Source organism: Rhinoderma darwinii, chromosome 8 (genome assembly GCF_050947455.1).
Source record: "Rhinoderma darwinii isolate aRhiDar2 chromosome 8, aRhiDar2.hap1, whole genome shotgun sequence".
Lineage (NCBI taxonomy): Eukaryota > Metazoa > Chordata > Amphibia > Anura > Rhinodermatidae > Rhinoderma > Rhinoderma darwinii.
In genome coordinates this window covers 18580513-18602379 of record NC_134694.1, presented here as the reverse complement: position 1 = coordinate 18602379, position 21867 = coordinate 18580513, and the positions used below count along the sequence as shown (strand labels likewise).

At 41.6% G+C, this 21867-nt stretch overlaps 1 protein-coding gene across 4 annotated transcripts in view; it reads left to right on the top strand.

Moving 5' to 3' along the window:
- FLNA (filamin A) overlaps nt 1-21867 on the top strand; it is a 90789-nt gene that overhangs the window by 59356 nt on the left and 9566 nt on the right. Inside the window, exons 3-32 of one of the 4 annotated variants that reach the window (XM_075835406.1) lie at nt 2216-2464; nt 3016-3113; nt 3439-3586; nt 3699-3817; nt 3962-4039; nt 4146-4308; nt 4899-5099; nt 6740-6877; nt 7944-8070; nt 8175-8311; nt 8485-8678; nt 9054-9167; nt 9240-9383; nt 9477-9600; nt 9948-10108; nt 10557-10647; nt 10725-10894; nt 11007-11124; nt 11756-12018; nt 12201-12798; nt 12878-13051; nt 13141-13303; nt 13419-13579; nt 13998-14168; nt 14275-14398; nt 14521-14677; nt 15225-15414; nt 15895-15918; nt 19771-20018; nt 20676-20765. In XM_075835406.1, the coding sequence (XP_075691521.1) occupies nt 2216-2464; nt 3016-3113; nt 3439-3586; nt 3699-3817; nt 3962-4039; nt 4146-4308; nt 4899-5099; nt 6740-6877; nt 7944-8070; nt 8175-8311; nt 8485-8678; nt 9054-9167; nt 9240-9383; nt 9477-9600; nt 9948-10108; nt 10557-10647; nt 10725-10894; nt 11007-11124; nt 11756-12018; nt 12201-12798; nt 12878-13051; nt 13141-13303; nt 13419-13579; nt 13998-14168; nt 14275-14398; nt 14521-14677; nt 15225-15414; nt 15895-15918; nt 19771-20018; nt 20676-20765 (4937 nt within the window). The remainder of the gene's footprint in view (nt 1-2215; nt 2465-3015; nt 3114-3438; nt 3587-3698; nt 3818-3961; nt 4040-4145; nt 4309-4898; nt 5100-6739; nt 6878-7943; nt 8071-8174; nt 8312-8484; nt 8679-9053; nt 9168-9239; nt 9384-9476; nt 9601-9947; nt 10109-10556; nt 10648-10724; nt 10895-11006; nt 11125-11755; nt 12019-12200; nt 12799-12877; nt 13052-13140; nt 13304-13418; nt 13580-13997; nt 14169-14274; nt 14399-14520; nt 14678-15224; nt 15415-15894; nt 15919-19770; nt 20019-20675; nt 20766-21867) is intronic. The other 3 variants (XM_075835407.1, XM_075835408.1, XM_075835409.1) reach the window with 3 other exon arrangements.

Here is a 21867-nt window from a genome sequence, read left to right as displayed (position 1 = left end):
TGAAATGGGCTCCCTTGTTGCAGCTGACTGGCCTTGTCGGCAATTAAGTGGCCTCTTATGCTCCTTAAATTGTGGTGAACCATGCACCCGATCAGTGCTTCATGGAGACCATTTAGTTGACTCATGGATCTGACTTGGTACCAAGGTATTTTTTTTTTTTTTATGAACGAGGTGACCAGAGGTACATACTTCATATTTTGGCCTAAAATTGGCACACCCTTAAATCCGTAGGATATGCCATTCCCTCTGATCGAACCTGAGAATGAAGGGGCCGCAGCACTGGTTTAACACTCTCTCCACTTCTAAGCTGCAGGGTCTAGGCTGGATCTGTATTACACTGTAGTGTTGCTGTTCGCAAATAAGCCACTAAAAACTGCGCATAATACGCATTGTGTGCATTAGTGTTTTTAATTGCAGAACGAAAGTTACAGGCTTCGTTATAAACTCAATGTAATCAAAACTTTGTTTTCGACTTCAGTTTAGCCTTGCGCCTGTCCACCCACAACCCTGGTGTAGTCTGCCCAATCTTTGAATAGAACTACATAGAACGGTCCTGTAGTATTGCAGCTATTGTAAAATTCTTGCTAAATCAATTTCCCATTTAAAACTACATATGCTATTAAATTTTTTTTGCACATGCATTTCTTAACATAAACATTACATGGTCCTAATACCCCAAGATATCAATGCAAGCAAGTCTGGGTTGTAATAAAATGTATTACTCTTGTAATCTGGCGGTCGCTGAATGCTCCAAGGCCACCTTGAAATCGTTGACTCTGCTGCCCGTGATCCGCATCTTGGCTCCTCTTCCAGCCTACTCTGTATCCCAGCTTGTTTTGGAGAACTTGGTAAGATTCCCAGTTGTGACTTTTTGAGAAGCCGACTCTTGGAAGACATGAACCCCTCCTCTTTACCTCCCTTTACCCCTTGCTTATAGAAAAATCAGGCCTTCATTACTGGCTTAGAAATATGCATGTGCTAGAAGCATTAAGCCAAGAGTCCTATTGCTTCATTCTTTGTTATAGCGATGATATGTCTCAGGGCTGAAGGGTGACTGCAGAGGAAAGCACCTTCCCGGCATAGCTGGAAACAATTAGTAGGCCTTAAACGTGGATGTTGGACAACTGCGTTCTCTCCCTCCTCCCATTTAAAGTCTGGCTTTCTTTAGGAAGCTCAGAGCAGGAACACATGGTTTTCTAGGGTTGTATTTGAAAGTGCTTGCTTAACACTGTAGCTCTGTATAGTCTGTGCATGACATGGCTTTTGAGTCCTTGTACTTAAAGGGGTTGTCATCTTGACAACCCCTATGCATTTGCCCTTCTCAGCCCCAACACCCCCCCCCAGTCATCTGAGCGAGAGCAGAGAACTGTTAAGGCTCTGTTCACTTCTACGCTATGCCGTTCTGTTCCCATCAGAGGAGCAGAGCAGGGGAATAATGGAGCCTGCACTATTGTCTCCGCTAAGCTCTGCTGGATCTGCGACAGAGGCCCCTGACCCTCCGACGCAGTTGTGAACAGAGCCGAAGAAGCGTTTGCTCTGATCGACTCGGTCCGTTCATGTATGATAGCTGATTTCTGCGGTGGCACTTACACTATATTAACCCCCTTAAGTACCGAGCCTTTTCGTTTGAGTCGTTGCAGTCAGGGAGCCATATTTATTTATTTTTTCTTCAGCCAACTACAAGACCTCATGTCTGTCTTCTACCGCTGCCACTGTTCACTTTCAATGTGGATGTGTGTGCCACTTGTTTTTACGGTCTTCCATGTTGATCAAGGTACTCTCGGACACGGGCCGTTGGTTATTGAAGTAGTTAACAGTGATGAACCCATGGCCAAGGTAAAGCATTGTTTGCATTGATAAAGAGCAGCCTGAATAGTGTTATCCATGGCTGTGCACCGGAGTTATCTCTGATATTTAAGGAAATCTTGTCAACTGAGACTAAACAGTGTCTGAGCTCTGCATACTGCCTTGTGGAGACAGACTGCTATTCACATGCTGAAACTGCAAATATTTATAGTTGTGAATGGCAGACTGACAATATGTGCTGAAGATTGGCGCTGCCGAGAGCTTTCTGTTGTGACTAGAGGTAGAACTTTTATAAAGAAAATATTCCAACAGCAATATTAAACAGATTTTTTTTTTTGGGGGGAATTTCTAATTATTAAAATCAAAATGACACCTTGTGTTTTTTGTTTTTTTTCCTTCTCTGATGCAGACAGTAAAGCTATTGTTGATGGAAACCTCAAACTCATCCTGGGTCTTATCTGGACCCTTATTCTACATTATTCAATCTCCATGCCAATGTGGGATGAAGAGGAAGATGAAGAGGTCAAGAAACAGACCCCGAAACAGAGGCTCTTGGGATGGATCCAGAACAAACTGCCTCAGCTACCTGTCACCAACTTCAGCAGGGATTGGCAAAGCGGTAGAGCTCTGGGTGCCCTTGTTGATAGCTGCGCTCCTGGTAGGTGCCATGGATTGTTTATAGCATCCACTAGGTCTCAGAGGGAAAAATAGGAAATGTAAATCCTAGTCTTGGAGCTTTTCTAAAGCGGACTGTACACTAAATTTTTGCCATTGGGCTTCCGAAGTATACAACTGCAGGAGAACTGAACATGCCCCATTAGTTACAAACATGAGCAGTTTCCTTAGAGCAGTAACTTGTATACGGCTGAGTACTTATATTTTTATTGTCTTTGACAGGGCTTCTGTCTGTCCTACTTTTGGTTGTTGGGGGGATTCTTGACATAAATTACAGCTGAAAAAAAAAATGGGTACCTATTACTGACAGACCTATGTAAAGATGAGTCTGCCTTTATTATTGAAATGAATGGTATCTGTTATCCATAAGGGCAATCTAATCCGGTTGACCATGACCATCGTTCCACCACTATGGTCCGCTTTAGGGAATATGTGCACGTGCAGTTAACTACCTTCAGATTAGGCAAGGTGACAGTGTTGTAAATGACTGGTGGTTTACAATTATTTATACCTGCGTGTTTTTTTCCTTTTTAGGTTTGTGCCCTGACTGGGACTCTTGGGACACCAGCAAGCCTGTGGATAATGCACGTGAGGCCATGCAGCAGGCCGATGACTGGTTGGGAATTCCTCAGGTAGATTGCAATGTCAAAATAACACTACCTTATGCAAAAATAGACATGAATTTAGGTATGTCACCATGTTAATATGCATGCTGTTCAGGCCAGTATAGGGATACTAAAATATTAAAGGATAATTGACTCTAGTGTGTACTCCACTCGGGGAACCTTAGTCAAACCACAATTTATTTATAAGCAGTGAAGTGTTAATTGAAGGTTACTGACTAGTAGACCCTATGACCCTTTTCTACTGAACCAGTTTATACTTTTATCGTTTTGTTTTGTTTTTCTTAACATGAATAGGCTTATAAATGTCTTATAAATGGCTTCTGTTCTACAGGTGATCACTCCAGAGGAAATTGTAGACCCAAATGTAGATGAGCACTCAGTCATGACCTACCTGTCTCAGTTCCCAAAAGCTAAGCTGAAGCCCGGCGCTCCACTCAGACCCAAGCTAAACCCCAAGAAGGCCAGAGCCTATGGGCCAGGTGCGTCTCTGTTTTTTTATTTATTTTTTTCCATAAAATCTTAGATGGATTTTGTACTTGACATGCAAATTGGCATAGCAATCCCTTGGTATAAATGTGTAACTTCGAACAGGTATTGAGCCAACTGGTAACATGGTAAAGAAACGAGCAGAGTTCACTGTAGAGACCATCAGTGCTGGACTTGGAGAAGTTATTGTTTATGTGGAGGATCCTGCAGGACACCGAGAAGAGGTAATATATTAAGTCTAATGTGATGTGACAAAATCCACTCAATAAACCAATATATCTTGCAAAATTCACACCTAAATTCCATTCTGTCAAAAGCTGACATTCCTGAAATGTTCACATGCAGATGGTTAATTTATTGTCTTTTAGGCTAAAGTGACTGCCAACAATGACAAGAACAGAACCTTCTCCGTGTATTATATTCCTAAAGTGACTGGTTTACACAAGGTAAGATGGTGCAGTGACTCCAACTTGATATCCAGTTTGTTTTTATTTTTTGTTTTTCACCTTTCACAACTGAATGATTTTAAATATTTTCATTACTTCATTTTAGGTTACTGTCCTCTTTGCTGGACAGCATATTGCAAAGAGCCCATTTGAGGTTAATGTGGACAAGTCTCACGGGGACGCTAGTAAAGTAACTGCACAGGGACCTGGTCTGGAGCCTGCGGGAAACATTGCTAACAAAACCACCTACTTTGAGATCTTCAGTGCAGGTATAAAGAAATGCCCAGTCAGATACCAGGGTGGCACCAGAATTTCTTTTCTTTGCAGCTTGTGTGTCCATTGAAGCAGCTGTAGACTCCGCTGTGACCTGATGCGTATGGCACTGTTGAAAGCTGTTAATCCTGTAGTCTATAGCAGCCAATGTATTAGGCATCTTATTTAAGCCAGCTGCCATCTCCGGCCTCAGCAGTCACTTGACTATGGGCCGCATTTTCTAAAGTTCAGGGCACTAAATTAAGTTGTAAGTAGTGGACATGTGTATTATGCAGTACAGTAGGCAGTGTTTAAAGTAAAAAAAAAATGGTTGACTATAATGATACCGTCTGCTATGTTAAAAAGCTGCTCTCCCGCTCCTCAATTGCCTTATTGAAATAGCAAAGTGATGTTTATGGTCTCCTGCCAATTTATAATGGAGATTCACAGAAATTGGTCTTAATGTAGGCCTAAAGTTTCTGTTAATGTTTTACTGTGGGGGGGTCTGATAGAATGGATATGCAAATACTGTTTAATATACCCCCCTCTCCCAGTTCTGAAATACGATTTGCAGCTTTCTCTTATACTGTGGTATGTTTTATTCTAGGTGCCGGTCTTGGTGAGGTAGAAGTGACCATACAGGACCCAAATGGAAGGAAGGATACAGCAGATGTGCAGCTGGAGGATAAGGGTAGCAGCACATATCGCTGCACCTACAAACCCACACTGGAAGGAGTCTACACCATTTATATCACATTTGCTGGGATGCAGATTACCAAGAGCCCTTACACAGTCACTATTGGTCAAGGTGAGACCTGCTTCCTGCAGGACCATCGCTTAACATCCTCCAACTTTTTCCCTGCCCCCTTATCCGCAACCCCTGTGCCCCAATTAAAGTGGTTACGTTTTCTACATTAAAGGAATCCTTTGAAGTAAAACGCTCCACCTCAATCAGCTGTGAAACAATGACCCTATTGTTGGTGCACATAAACCTACAGAAATCTGTTGTGTGTAGAAATCAGAAGACATTAAGTTAGTTAGTCTATTACAAATAATGATCCTTGTCAATAGTGGCAGAGACAAGAATAGAACACTAATGTTAAATCTCTCCCCTACTAGTCTTCTGGCTGCTTTATTCTAGAAGCATTTAAAAAAAATCTTGTGCGGAGTCCTGGCCGCTGCTTTTCTCTAGTAGGTCTGGTGTGTGTGAATGTGCTCCTATCACTTCTATTCAGTGTCAATGCTGGATCTCCACAAGAGAATGGAGATTTGGCCTGGTCACCCATGGGCCACATCTCTAGCGAAGCATTGGCCTAGATCTGCTTTCTTATTTTTCCACTAACAATGGCTCTTATATTTTGGCCATATCTGGAATTGCCGTTTAGCCCCATTCTGCTGTATCGGGCACAGCCCATGAATAAAAGTGGCGCTGTTTCTGAGGGGGAAAAAAGGCAGGTTTTTAGTTTAATCGGACAACCCTTCTAGGGAATCTTTAAAGGCTACATAAAGCTTTTGAAAGGGATTTTTATAATCAGTGTTTTGTGCAACTTTATAATCAGCTTTTATCAAATTTAATTTTACATTTTTGATATTGCTTCTCCGTATTCTGTATACAGAGTGGCTGTATCTAACGCAGAATGCGGTACCAGTCATGTCAAGAATTTAGATTCGCAAACATTTAGGGGAAATTATTTTTTGTGCTTTCTTGTCCGGCTACACGAGCCTTCTATATTGCTTGCTTCACACCGCTACATACTATCCGTGTATGTAAATACAAATGTTTAGCCTTATGTTTTATAACTTTACTGAGACAAATAGTCTAAAAGGGCATTTAGCCTGTCCACCTGCACCTTAGTGCTAGTTCATTTCCCTGCAGACAACTTGGATTTTAAGTTCTTGCTTTCTTACTATGGAGCAATATTCTCCTCACCACTATTGTGACGCGGCCAGGCATAGCATTAAGGCAAGTGCGTACTCCGTTTCATCGAAGCCCAATTGCTTCACTATGACTTCAGTCTGGTTCTCTCTCTGTTTTCTTGCTGTAGAAATGTCTTGCATTTTCTTTCCTTCTCTTTTCTTCATGCCTTCATCTGGGTAAGGTGGTCAGCCTGCTGGATCTCTCCTGTCTCTTGCTACAATGTCCTCAGCTAGTTTGGGGGACATGAAGGATTTTACGGTATATCTGCATGCAGTGTGCTCCGGGTTGTGTGCTTAATACATATTTAAAAATAATTGTTTTTAATCTTTCACTTTTTTTTTTTTTTTTTTTTACCTTTTTAGTTTGTCAATTGTTACATCCATCTGCCATACAAATTGTAACCTTAATATTTTGTAGCATGCAGATGTGCTGCAGTTAGAAGCATGATTTTGTATGTGTTAGAGGTATCAATGTTTTTGTTAGACATTATAAAGTTTTCCAATACTAAAACTTTTATACCGATGTTTTAGCTTCAAATCCTACTGCCTGTCGGGCTGTGGGTCGTGGCTTGCAGCCAAAGGGCGTGCGTGTAAAGGAGACTGCGGATTTCAAGGTCTACACCAAAGGAGCCGGAAGTGGAGAACTCAAAGTTGTGGTCAAGGGACCAAGTGAGTAATATGTTTGGGCAAATGCCTGCTGTTTCCTCTAGTACTGAAGTTCTTAATCTGTGCATGTAAAACAATCTCTCCAGGGAATTTATTTAAAATAAAGTTTACATCTGGCAAGACGCCCTCTCCTGGCTGGTTGTTGAAATAACATGCAGCTTTATTCCCTAGTTATATAGTCTTTTTTATGGCGGTTAGGTCAATATGGCAGCGTTCGTTACCTAGCTGTCCTGTCAGGGATTGTTTAGTTGTCCTAATAGAATTTAGTGATGACCCTTCAATAATTCCTTTAGTTGGCCACTTCCGGATAGCTCCTCTAATAGAAAAACCTTCCCACTCTTCTCGTGGCCTCTATGAAATGCCGATTTTCTGAAGGCAATATTCATATGGGAAGTAATGTAATGTTATATGGCAGTGGAACTTCTGACAGCTTGTGGGTTGAAGGTTTTTCTGATGGACATGGGATTTTTGTAGCTGTGGTTTACACTGCAGAGCAGGCTAAAAGTAAAACTAAAAACAACCATTGAATCGCTTGGAGGGAGTTTGTTTGCGTTTTGTTGACTTAGACTGTTTGCACATAAAAAATTCTAAATATTTGCTTGCATTACTTTCGGTAAAGTTTTGTCCTAGTAGTCATCCACATAGTCAGCAAGCAGCACAACTGATGACTGGTCCATTTATGCTGGTAAAGGGAAATGCATTTCCAAGTTTTATGCCTTATACACATGTGCGCTGTGTGTAAGAAGCACGCTGCTGCATGGGGGTCCATACGGTGCCGTATTACTGAGATTGTCACCTGTAAGCTGGAGCCCAACTAAATCATGTGCTTGTGCCAGTCATTGCACAGACACAGTATAAACTCGCACATCCTTTAGGTTACCAGATAATCATGATGATGGGACCTTTTTAAGTTAATGACCTGATTCCTGGACAGTGTAGATATGACTAAAGCATTCCTCGAACAAGGACTTTTTTTTTTTTTTTTTTTTTTTTTCTTCCCTTCATCTGCTTATTGCACTCCAGCTTCAACGTATTCTGCTGCGCTTTACAAATACAATATTGTTCACAGAGGGAACTGATGAACGTGTTAAACAGAAGGACTTGGGAGATGGCGTCTATTATTTTGAATACTATCCGACTGCTCCTGGAAACTACATCGTTACAATCACTTGGGGAGGACAGAACATTCCACGAAGGTTAGGAAGATACCTGGTGCATAAAATCTGTTCTGTAGATATATACTCGTATACTAGCTGACAAAGAAAATTGGATTTTTATTATAAATTTCCTTTATCCTTAGTCCATTTGAGGTTAAGGTTGGCACAGAATGTGGGCAGCAGAAAGTAAGAGCGTGGGGTCCTGGCTTGGAAGGAGGCGTTGTTGGAAAATCCGCTGACTTTGTCGTTGAAGCAATTGGAGATGATGTTGGAACTCTAGGTGAGTTAACTCTGCAACTTTTTTTTTGTACCTGTAATTAGTTTCCAGCAATGAAACCCCTACAATGATCCCATATAAGCTTTCTACACACAATTTGAAGGTGGATTCTATAGCTTTTTACAACAAACCTTAAGGCTTATCACCCTTTCAGGTCTAAACCTTTCTCTACACAGGATTTTCTGTGGAAGGTCCATCACAAGCCAAAATTGAGTGTGATGATAAAGGAGATGGGTCGTGTGATGTCCGCTACTGGCCACTGGAAGCTGGAGAATATGCTGTACATGTTCTATGCAACAACGAAGACATCAAGCTGAGCCCATTCATGGCAGAAATCAAACCTGCCCCCAAAGATTTCTATCCAGAGAAGGTAAGACTATTTAGGTTTCTTGACTCTTCTTAACTCTAAGCTTTCATGCACACGACTGTGCCCGTAATTACGGGCACGGCCAGCCACTGACAGCCGGCTGTTTTTACCGGCCATGCTCCCATTATAAATTATAGGAGCACGGTCCGTAAAATAGGACATGTCCTATTTTGGCTTTTATAGGGCAGGTTTCTACGGCACGGACACCCTCCCGTAGACATACGTGAAGATGTCTGCTGGCCACAAATGATTGGGCCCATATTTATGGGTGGTTTTACGGTCATGTGTATGGGGCTTCTGAGTTCTACTTCTGTAGATAGTATGGTTGCTCCATCAGACTTTGAATTTATTTAAAAAAAAAAGTCCTTTAATTCAAAGGTGAAAGCCTATGGTCCTGGCCTGGAGAAGACTGGACTGTCAATCAATAAACCAGCAGAGTTCACAGTGGATGCTAAACATGGAGGAAAGGCACCCCTTAAAGTGTCTGTGCAGGTAACTAGCTTTCCTGACCAAGCATTCCAGTGCTTGGAGCTTTATTTAACAGCAGTTTTTTTTTCTTCTTAGGATTCAGAAGGAACCCCTGTGGATGTCACCACTAAGGATAATGGTAATGGAACCTACAGCTGCAGCTACTCGCCAAAGAAACCATTGAAACACACTGCAGTGGTATCCTGGGGCGGAGTGAACATTCCCAATAGTCCTTTCAGGGTAAGCCTAGTACTGAACTCATTTAATTGTGATCTGTATTAAACTGAAAAAATGAAATACTAGATAGAAAAATGAGAATCTTTCTGTTGTCAGATGACTATTGGTGCTGGCAGTCACCCCAACAAGGCTAAAGTTTATGGACCTGGTGTTGCCAAAACTGGATTGAAATCCCATGAACCTACCTATTTTACTGTGGACTGTACAGAGGCTGGACAAGGTGAATGAAATTAAGCTGTAAAATGTGTTGTGTGTCTTTTTGTTTTTTTTTTTATATATTCACAAGCTTAGTTATTTATCATGGGAAACTGCTGCCAAGTTCACATTTCCTCGCAGGGACTGTGGCATTCCCCACAAACGTTTATATATTCTAATAGTGTCATCTTATTACTAGTAGTGTCCATAAGAAGGGTCCGAAGGCAGTGGGAAATTAATGGGAATTTTGTATGTTCCTATTTTCAAACTTTATTCATTCGCCCTTTGACTGTTTATCTACAACTATGTCATCCACTATGTTCTACCAAGGCTGGAGTAGTGATTGACTGTCCGGTGCAAATCTTTCCTTAGGGGATGTGAGCATTGGAATCAAATGTGCTCCTGGAGTTGTGGGTCCAGCTGAAGCAGACATAGACTTTGACATCATCCGCAATGATAACGACACGTTTACAGTGAAATACACACCACCAGGAGCTGGAAGCTATACCATCATGGTTCTGTTTGCTGGCCAGGTACTTATTAATTTCTGAATACTGTACAGTACATTACTTTCAGGAATCTGTCTTGAATTCTTGCTTTCTTATAGAAGAATTTATAATGCTCATAAAGCTTAGTTTTCTTCTTAAGGAATTGAATTGGACTTTGGCTTTATTTTCTTTACTGTCCTGTCCCTTTAGAGAATTCCTCCCCTTTACATTAAACAGGGCGAGGAACTAAAGCCCCATACCCTTCTAGACTTTACTTACATTTATGATGACATATGTCAGGATAGGGCATAAATAGGTTAAACCCGATCATGGGTATCGACAATGGTAATGCAATCGTTGCATTGAGTTCAAAGTTTAATGGTATTTATAGACTTTATTCACAAAGCTCCCTTTAGCGGCCTACACAGGCCAGCAAAATCTTTACGTTTAGTAAAACTGGCTGTGTATTTTAGGTTCTTATTTTTGTCTTCAGGCCACACCAATGAGTCCCATACGTATTAAGGTTGACCCATCTCATGATGCTAGTAAAGTGAAGGCTGAAGGGCCAGGTCTGAACAAGAGTGGTAAGTAGTAGGTATTTGGGTCTTCAACAGCTTGTGTTGTAGAAAGGATGTGACCATCCAATTTTTATATTTTTCAGGTGTGGAAATAGGTAAACCCACTCATTTCACCGTGAACACCAAAGCAGCTGGCAAAGCAAAACTAGATGTGAACTTTACAGGACCAGCCAAAGGCGATGCTGTGAAGGACTTTGAAGTCATTGATAACCTTGACAACTCTCATACTGTCAAATACACACCAGTGCAACAGGTAAAAACTGGAGAAATAAGTTATGTAGGTTACTGATATCATTGTTTGATTTTGTAATTCTGTTCAGAAGTGCATATATTATAGTTTTGTGTTTTTTGTTTTTTTCTTTCAGGGTAATATTGCTGTAAACGTGACTTATGGAGGAGACCAGATTCCCAAGAGTCCATTTCCAGTTAACATTGCTCAAACTCTGGACCTCAGCAAGATCAAAGTTACTGGACTTGGTGACAGTATGTATCGTACACAAACTTGAACATGGTGGTCTTGATATGTTTGAGCCATAAGTGTCTACTAGACCTAAAATTTGCCAACATGTGGCTGTTACAGTAATTTGGCGATGTAAGGCTCCCTTCAGAATGCGTTTACTGGTCTCTGTCTGACGTATAGGATTGGATAAGCTCCTGACGTATAAGTGAAATTGAGGCTGTGACGGTTGCATAATAGTCGCCCATAGGCCATAATGGCGTCTATTTAACGGACCTGCCACGAACATCTGTTGAAGCCCTGGACTTGTCTGTTCAACAGATGCATGTGATGTATGCCATACCATGGAATCTGTCACCCATAGGTGACGTTTAGCATATATGGTTTTACTTGATGCCTCAGGATAGAATAGTGAAGTTGACTCTTTTGGCCTCTGGGTATAATGGGGGGTACATTTGACGTTTGCGCTTTGTGTTCTTGAAGCGTACGTCAAATGTACAGGAAAAATGCAGTGAGGCCTCGAACTCACCTCCTTGAAGAAATTAGATCATTATTTTTTTTGGGTTACTGTGCAGGATTCTTGTCTATAAAGAATCTTCAGCTGGATTTCTATACATTGCATGTGTGAAATTGACCGTTTTATGACTGTTTCTTTAGAGGTGGAAGTTGGAAAGGATCAGGAGTTTACAGTAAAGTCTAAAGGTGCTGGAGGACAAGGCAAAGTGGCTTCAAAAATTACTGGCCCATCTAACAAATCTGTTCCTTGCAAAGTAGAACCAAGCTTAAGTCCAGATAATAGCACTGTTAAGTTCATTCCTCGGGAAGAAGGACCTTATGAAGTGGAGGTTACATATGATGGCGTTCCAGTGCCCGGTAGTCCTTTCCCTGTTGAAGCCGTTCCACCAACTAATCCTTCAAAGGCAAGTATTTAAAGGTCACCTTTCATGTAGCCCTCATGGGACCATAACTTTTTGGGTTTTCTTGCCTGTTACCTAATTTGCTTACTGAAATGTTTTTCACAACTTGTAAATTATTAAATTAAATTCTCTTTCCTAATCTCTATTCACTATTTTTAATTCCATGTTGAATTTTAACTGTGTAGGTAAAGGCTTATGGGCCTGGCCTGAAAGGAGGAAATGTGGGTTCTTCTACCCCATTCACTATTGATACTAAAGGTGCTGGCCAAGGAGGCCTTGGTTTGACTGTTGAAGGTCCATGTGAAGCAAAGATAGAATGTCTGGACAACGGCGATGGCACCTGCTCTGTATCATATTTGCCCACAGAACCTGGTGACTACAACATCAATATCCTATTTGCTGACACCCATATACCTGGATCTCCGTTCAAAGCAAAGATCGAACCCTCCTTTGACCCTACCAAGGTTACTTGTTCTGGTCCTGGCTTGGAACATGGCCAGGTTGGAGAAGCGGGCAAATTTAATGTGGACTGCTCCAATGCTGGCAATGCAGAGTTGACAATCGAAATAATTTCAGACACTGGCATGCAGGCGGAGGTACATATTCAAGACAATGGAGATGGAACATATACGATCACATACATTCCGCTCTACCCTGGAATTTATACTATAACTATCAAATATGGTGGTCAAATGGTGCCCAACTTCCCCAGCAAGTTGCAGGTGACTCCAGCAGTTGATACATCTGGTGTTAAGGTGTATGGACCTGGGGTGGAAGGAAAAGGTGTGGTAACAAGTTATTTTTCTTATTAATTAGGGTGTGGGCCTTACAATTGCTTCAAATTTTGGGTTTTATTTTACAGGTGTTTTCAGAGAAGCAACTACAGATTTCAATGTTGATGCTCGGGCTCTGACTAAAACTGGAGGTCCACAGGTCAAGACAAGGGTATCCAATCCTTCTGGCAATTTCACTGAAGCTTATGTACAGGATAACGGGGATGGTACATACAAAGTGGAGTATACTCCTTATGAAGAAGGTGAGGGCTTTGGTTTTGTGCAGTTTGTCTTCTGATTATCCCGTTTTCTTATGCTTAATGGTTTTACCTGCTGTTTTCAATCTGCTCAGGTGTTCACTCTGTAGATGTTTCTTACAATGGAAGTCCTGTACCCAAGAGTCCATTCAGGGTTCCTGTGACAGAAGGTTGTGATCCAACTAGAGTCAGAGTCCATGGTCCTGGTATCCAGAACGGAACCACAAATAAGCCCAACAAGTTTACAGTTGAAACTAGGTGATCATGTGTTCTGAATTCTCTGACTGTTTAGTGTTTGTGGTAGATTAATTTATTTAATTTTTTTTTTCTTCATTGGTGTAAAACTACTGGCGACTTTATTTTTCTCCCATAGGGGTGCTGGTACAGGCGGCCTGGGCTTGGCTGTTGAAGGCCCGTCTGAAGCAAAGATGTCTTGTACAGATAATAAAGATGGCAGCTGCTCTGTGGAATATATCCCATATGAGCCTGGCACTTACAGCCTGAATGTCACATATGGTGGTCACCAGGTTCCAGGTAAGATTTTAGTAGGCTCTTGTAAGTTTGTTAGGAATTTAATGCTGTACTGATTATAGAGTAGGAGGGGAGCAGACTGATAGTTTTGTGCTAAAAGATTCTGGCTAACCTGTAATTGATAAAATCCCTGTGGCATTCCTACTGACGAGCAGCTATTTCTGTATGTACGCTTTTTAATATATACAGGGGAGGCTGTCAATAGTTGAAACCGCCCTCAGTTAGCAGGGATTTATATCGAATCTTTTCCCACCACTATATATCCACCTGCTCAACCCCTCCTGTTCTATAACCTGGTTACGCCAATCAGTTTTCTCTATTTAGGGTTCCTTTTAAAGTATTAAAAGTTTATCTGTTATACTTTCTTTCCTGCAAAATTACTACATTTGCCATACTACACTGATTCCTTCTGACTTTGCAGGCAGTCCTTTCAAGGTTCCAGTTACTGATGTTGTTGATAGCACCAAAGTGAAGTGTTCAGGTCCAGGACTGAGCCCAGGACTTGTAAGGGCAAATGTTCCACAATCCTTCAGTGTAGACACAAGCAAAGCTGGTGTTGCTCCATTGCAAGTTAAAGTTCAAGGTCCAAAGGGTAAGATGCTGTAGAATTGTATTTGAAAATTTTTGCTATGGCTCTTTACGTTAATCTTCCTCCTTTCAGTGTTTGCTTTTTAAATTCATTTGTATGTGTTTTATAGGTATTGTTGAGCCTGTGGATATTGTTGACAATGGAGATGGCGTTCAGACTGTTAACTATGTGCCTAGCCGTGAAGGACCATATAACATTGCAGTTCACTATGGAGATGACGAAGTGCCGCGCAGGTTAGTTCCCAAAATTTACCGGCTTGGATGATGAATATCCAACACGGAAATAAGAAACTTTCCAATTAGGGAATAGTTAATAGTTTGTGATAATGGAAATTTAATTCCCTGTCTCTTTGCAGTCCATTTAAAGTAAAGGTTCTACCCACTCATGATGCCAGTAAGGTAAAGGCTAGTGGCCCAGGATTAAACACAACTGGTGTCCCTGCCAGTCTCCCTGTGGAATTTACTATTGATGCCAAGGATGCTGGAGAGGGTCTCCTTGCTGTTCAGATAACGGTAAGTGTCATGACTTTTAGAGACTTGGGCTACGTGTCGAAGTACGGGAAAATACCTCTTTAATGGGGGAGTTGGGACATTATAAGCACGTGAGATGAGCACACAACCAGGGAACCATCAAATACAACCACTGGCAGCAGAATGGGGTACACTGAAGATTGTCAACTTTGTCATACACCGCAATCTCTTGTGACAGCCCCATTAGCCAAGACTTCCATTGCAATGAAATTCTTCAGGCTGTATGAAGACCTTAATTGGAAAGGAGAAAAACTGGGGGGCTGTGAGTAGCAAGAGGGGGGCAGGCTTCATAATGGCTATAGCTTTGGAATGAGGTGTTCAACAGGCATATATGGATGTCATGTTTTCAGGTGTCCACATGCTTTTGCTGTGTATTCCATATTTTAACTGCTGATCCTAGTAACTGTGTAATCTGGAGATTGCCTGGATTGCAGCAGCTCTACCACTGGCAGTGAAAATGATGGTGTAAATTATGCTTTAACTGCATTAGCTTAGTGGTTAAGTCTGGAAATGACTCCTTTCATTTCAGGATCCTGAAGGTAAACCCAAGAAGGCCACTATCCGAGACAACCAAGATGGAACATACACCGTGTCCTATGTGCCTGATATGACTGGGCGCTACACTATTCTCATTAAGTACGGAGGTGATGAGATTCCATATTCACCTTATCGCATCCGTGCTATACCAACAGGTGACGCCAGCAAATGCAGTGTGACAGGTAAGAAGTACTTTGACTGCTTGTTTGTATTAAGGTATTCCACACTAAAGTGAATGAATGCACCTAGTTTAGGATCACGGTCTATGTCCTACCTTAAAGAGTATAAGTACTCAGCAAAGCAGCGCATGTAGTTTGGAGAACTTCCAAACCTGTATAGTTGGCCAAGATGACCTCAAACCGTGTTAGATTGCGTAGTCGTATTACGTAAGAGCTGCTGGTAAGTTTTATGCTGATCTAGGACAGACTTGTGTACATCTTTGAGTAGTGCAGGGTAGAGAGTGCAATGCCTTGAAGATTCCTCCCGGTGCTCTCCTCACTGCTTTTTACGTACACACTGCTCAACGCTGCACACTGTTTATGGCGTAACATGTCGTGATGTAAATTTTATCTCTGCTGATGTGTATTTTGTTATGCACTTTACCCTCACATTGTCACCTTGTCTCACAATACCTTTCCTTGCTCTTTGCCCTTTCACCTCAGTGTCAATCGGAGGTCACGGGCTAGGTAAGCCGCTTGCTGGTCTTGACTAAACTTTTACACCCCTGTTAAGTTTAAAGTAATTTGATGTTCTTTGGCAGTCCAAATCCTTGTCTGGGCATTCACAGCTGTTATAAGAAGGCTACCATTGGTTAAGCTTGGCATGTCATTTGTTATGGCCCTTTCATTTTCCATGGGTTAATCCCTTGTTGGCATAAAGTGGTGGTTTATCCAAAGTGGCATTTTACATAAAGCCTAATCGTATGCAGACGTGTTCTAGAGCAGGGGGAGCTCGACAGATGGATATAGTTTTTATTAGAAAATAATCTTTAACTCCAAGTCCAGTTAGCGGTCTCCCTATGACTGCTTTCTCTGAGTGTACCAAGACAGCGGTGCATTCGAGTATGAACTCTCTTGTACGCTGTCCACTCACATTTTTCCATAGACAATCCATATACAATGAAGGAAATAAGTATTTGATCCCTTGAGTTTGCCCACTGTCAAAGACATGAACAGTCTAGAATTTTTAGGCTAGGTTAATTTAACCAATGAGAGATAGATTATATTTTTTTTTAAAAACAGAAAATCAGTCAAAATTATATATATATATATTTATTTGCATTGTGCACAGAGAAATAAGTATTTGATCCCTTTGGCAAACAAGACTTAATACTTGGTGGCAAAACCCTTGTTGGCAAGCACAGCAGTCCGATGTTTTTTGTAGTTGATGATGAGGTTTGCACACATGTTAGATCGAATTTTGGCCTACTCCTCTTTGCAGATCATCTGTAAATCATTACGATTTTCGAGGCTGTCGATTGGCAACTCGGGTCTTCAGCTCCCTCCATAAGTTTTCGATGGGATTAAGGTCTGGAGACTGGCTAGGCCACCCCATGACCTTAATGTGCTTCTTTTTGAGCCACTCCTTGCCTTGGCTGTATGTTTCGGCTCATTGTCGTGCTGGAAGACCCAGCCACGAGCCATTTTTAATGTCCTGGTGGAGGGAAGGAGGTTGTCACTCAGTATTTGACGGTACATGGCTCCATCCATTCTCCCATTGATGCGGTGAAGTAGTCTTGTGCCCTTAGCAGAGAAACACCCCCAAAACATAATGTTTCCACCTCCATGCTTGACAGTGGGGACGGTGTTCTTTGGGTCATAGGCAGCATTTCTCTTCCTCCAAACACGGCAAGTTCAGTTAATGCCAAAGAGCTCAATTTTAGTCTCATCTGACCACAGCACCTTCTCCCAATCACTCTCAGAATCATCCAGTTGTTACTTTGCAAACTTCAGACGGGCCTGTACATGTGCCTTCTTGAGCAGGGGGACCTTGCGGGCACTGCAGGATTTTAATCCATTACGGCGTAATAGGTTACCAATGGTTTTCTTGGTGACTGGTCCCAGCTGCCTTGAGATCATTAACAAGTTTCCCCCCCGTGTAGTTTTCGGCTGAGCTCTCACCTTCCTCAGGATCAAGGATACCCCACGAGGTGAGATTTTGCATGGAGCCCCAGATCGATGTCGATTGACAGTCATTTTGTATGTCTTCCATTTTCTTACTATTGCACCAACAGTTGTCTCCTTCTCACCCAGCGTCTTACTTATGGTTTTGTAGCCCATTCCAGCCTTGTGCAGGTCTATGATCTTGTCCCTGACATCCTTAGAAAGCTCTTTGGTCTTGCCCATGTTATAGAGGTTAGAGTCAGACTGATTAATTGAGTCTGTGGACAGGAGTCTTTATAAAGGTGACCATGTAAGACAGCTGTCTTTAATGCAGGCACCAAGTTGATTTGGAGCGTGTAACTGGTCTGGAGGAGGCTGAACTCTTAGTGGTTGGTAGGGGATCAAATACTTATTTCTCTGTGCACAATGCAAATAAATATATATAATTTTGACTGATTTTCAGTTTTTTGTTTTTTTTTTTGTTTTTTTTTAAATATAATCTATCTCTCACTGGTAAAATTAACCTAGCCTAAAAATTCTAGACTGTTCATGTCTTTGACAGTGGGCAAACTTACAAAATCAGCAAGGGATCAAATACTTATTTCCTTCACTGTATATGGTTTTCACACTTGCACCAACCTCAATCTGAACTATTTGTAAAGGTCTGATGGTTGGGTTGTTCCTTTGGTTCCACCTGTAACAGCTGTGAATCGCCTAAATAGCTATTTAACTGGACAAATGGGCTTAGTGGCTGGGCTTTATTAAATGTGGGCATGAATTGCTTCCTCTATATAACTCTAATGGCCGTTCTGCACCAATGTGCCCTCATTTAGACTCTACTAAAGAGCAGTCCAGCCTTTCCTCAGCAGTTTACATCTCTTCAGTAGTAATTCTTTCTAAAGATCTTTGGTAAACCTTTTTGGGTGGTGCAGGGTGGGATACATGGGCGTCCGAACTCTAAAGTTTTGTGGTTTCAGTTTGATCTGAAGCGTTTCGTGGTTATGGAGTTTGGCATGAATGACAATACATTGATCTGATCTTGAACAAGATTTGGACAATTTGAGCGGTTAATTTCTCAAGCAAAATGTTCTGAGCAACTTGTCACCTGTTGATCTGGTCCTTTAATTTGTAGTGACATTTGGTCCTGTCCTGACCAGGTTTATAGACCATTAATGGAAGACCTTGAATACTCTCGAACGTTATTGAGCTGCATAATTTGCCACCATTTTTGGCTAGCCCTCAAATGTCTACCTGACAAAGCATGCCTATACATGGGTGAAGTTTTTAATATACTTGCATATTTACTTTTATTGGCCTTATGCCCAATCATTCAATTGGCAAAATCAACGAGACTAAATACTCTGCCATAAATGGTTGAGAACGTGTTTTGCTATTTGCTTCAGAATGGAAAGCAGAGCCCTGATTCTGTAGATCGTTCTCATGTACCCTAAATACAAGAACCATTCACATCGCACTCCATATACACTAAACTGTAGGATATGACTTGGGATGGGGGTTTCTTTAGCCAATGGTTTTACTTCTCTTGTTTTGCTACTGCATGCCTGCTTTGTATGGCTCATCGACAACAAACGTCAACCTTTTACTGCATCTCTAATTCCACTTTGCTCTGCACCCTCTTCTGATTGTCTCTAGCGATTTTATGTTCTTCTGGAAATCAGTCACTCAGGAAATTATTTTTCTTATTTAAACTGCTCCATGCACAACCACACAGTAGGTCACCAATTCTAGATTTTTAGATTCTAACCTTTAAAAGTATGGTCTAGTCACTTCTATAGAAACGCAATAGACTGGTATTCTTAAAGCCACATGGATAAGACTTTTTTTTATTTTTTAATTTTTTTAATTTTTTTATAAAGGCTTGAATCCCCATTCTGAGGTTCTGCCTCTAAAACCATGTTGTAGTGCTCTATGCACACTAAACCTTACAACTAGTATTTGGAGATTTTGCACTCTTGATGTCTGACCTACTTAAGGGTTTCGGTTTAGTAAGATCACAGCCACTTTGGTTGTTGTGCTGTTATAAGTAGGTTGTGGTTGCTCGAGGTAACACGTCAGCACGGTCGAACTTTGATTGGGCTCCAGACAACTAGACACACAAATTTCAGCAACACTATTCTGGAGTGCTGGATGGGTGACATACTTGCCTAGAGATCATGTTTTCACTCAATCACAGCGAGTTTGAAATTCTTAACTTGTGCATATAAATTTCCTGAGAACTGCGCCTCCTTTAGAACAGAGGGGGACTTTGCTGTCAGGTTTTGTTTTTTTCCCCCCAATAACTTAGGGTGGTGGTGCATGGGATTAGCTTGAAAAGCCGAACCTTGATAAACCTATTTCACCATTTTTATTTATTTATTTTTTATTCTGTTCCTTCCTATTGTCCCCACCCTATTCCCACATTTTGGTTCCACACAGGTGCTGGCATTGGACCCACTATCCAGATTGGTGAAGAGACTGTAATAACAGTTGATGCCAAGGCTGCCGGAAAGGGCAAAGTGACATGTACAGTGTGCACACCAGATGGCACAGAAGTGGATGTAGATGTGGTAGAAAATGAAGATGGAACTTTTGATATATTCTACACTGCCCCTCAACCTGGCAAATATGTCATATGTGTGCGCTTTGGTGGAGAGCACATCCCGAACAGCCCATTCCAAGTTACAGTAAGTATGAAGGCAACTTATTTATTTTAAGCTTTCTTGGATATGAATCGGTTCTGGTAATTTCAGAAGGGGGGAGGGGGTAGAAAGAGCAGAACTCCAAAGGTCCTTATCAATACGACTACAGTTTTCTGGTTGAAGCTATCTCTGATTATCTGCTGATCGCCAGGGTTTTCTGAAGTCTAATCCACGGTGATCAGTTAGCCACGGCCAACCACATGTGGTATTACAAGCGCCTGAGTGGAAATGCTAGGCCATTCATGTAATACGTGCGCAGACCATACCCGCCAGAGATTGAGTTTCTCTTGTTAACAGTTCCATGGTCTGGTTTATAGATGGCGTTACGAGTTAGGGACCCCACCTCTGACTTCTAATGGGGCATATGGAAAGGGGGTTATCTTGACAAAACTAACTTCTGTTGGGATATACTAGATTTCAGATACCATAGATCAGATTTTTACTATTATGTAAAGATTAGAGCGCAGAATAAAAGTTTTAAATGGCAAATTTTCCAAATCTGCAAGTCTTCTGAATAACTTGTTCAAAAAATAAAACAAGGTGGCCCACATGGCTCACTTTTTGTTCGTTCCATCCGCCTATGTCTTAATGAATTTTCAATTGTAGAATGTAACTAATGTGTTCTTACACCTCCCAACGCAGGCTCTGGACGGCGAGCAAATGATGCCTCAGCAGATGGCTCAGCAGCAGTTAACCCCACCTTACGCATACCTGGGCATGCAGCAACCCTGGGTACCCTGTCTACAGTAAATGTATCATTCATGGAGGGAAAAAACATCCTGGAACACTATGGGACAGGGAAGGAACTTTGGAATTCAGGACTCACAAAACCTGCTCATGGCTCTAGCACTCAGTCTTGTATTAGATAGAATTGCAACTGAGTTTTAAGATTCTGCTCTTGAGTTCATCTCCAATAATGGGTTAAGGGGGGTTGCATATTCATTACTTCTGTCTTCTACCCTGTAGGTCTAGTCTAATATAGTGCTTTGCTTGCATGTGTGAGGGTTTTTGCATGTGCCATCACACGGACAGGACTCATTGCCTTCTGCGGTGTTATAAGCACAGCTCTGCTGGTATAAGGCTAACTTGGTTGACTAGTCTAAGGTGACTACTTTCTCTGCTTCTGCTGTGACAACACAAGATGAATTCCAAGGAAAGTTTCTTCCCTGTGTATATTGTTCCAGAGATGGCCTTTTCCTCAATCTCCACTGGAATTAAATTTGAGGAGGGGGTGGGGGTTTGCTGGCTGGGCTCATACCTCTGTCCGCTCTATAAATTCCAGATGTCTGCAATATCTTCCCATTCTCTTTTTACTACCAACATCTCATTAAGCCTTCCAGTCTCAGTCTTAGATTTCCAGCCACCACATGTTAGGTGGCAGGAAGGAGTTAACACTTTATATCCACTCGTCCGTCTCATCCATTTTCCATGTGTTCAGAAATGTGTAATGGTCTCTTGCAGAATTCATTTTTCCAGGTTTGCCATGTTTTTGGATAAACTAACTGCAAAGACTTCCTTTATCATGCAATTATTATTTATTTTTTGTTACTTTACATTTGTTTCAAATCCTAAATTCCATTGCTGGTTCATCAAATATTCATAATGTAGCCGTATAATGTCCACATGATACTTCCTGGCTGGTAGCACAGTGAGGATTCTGTTCCTTCAATATTCATAAACCACTAGGTTCTATCTCCAGTGTCTGAAGGAAGCATTTGGCTGACAGCTGAGAGAATAAACTGCAGCTGTGGGTGATGTGATGGGTCATCAACCTAGGAGTTGTGGATTGAGTCTCGTAGTTTCCAAAGTAATCAAGGTTATGGTGGTAAAAATC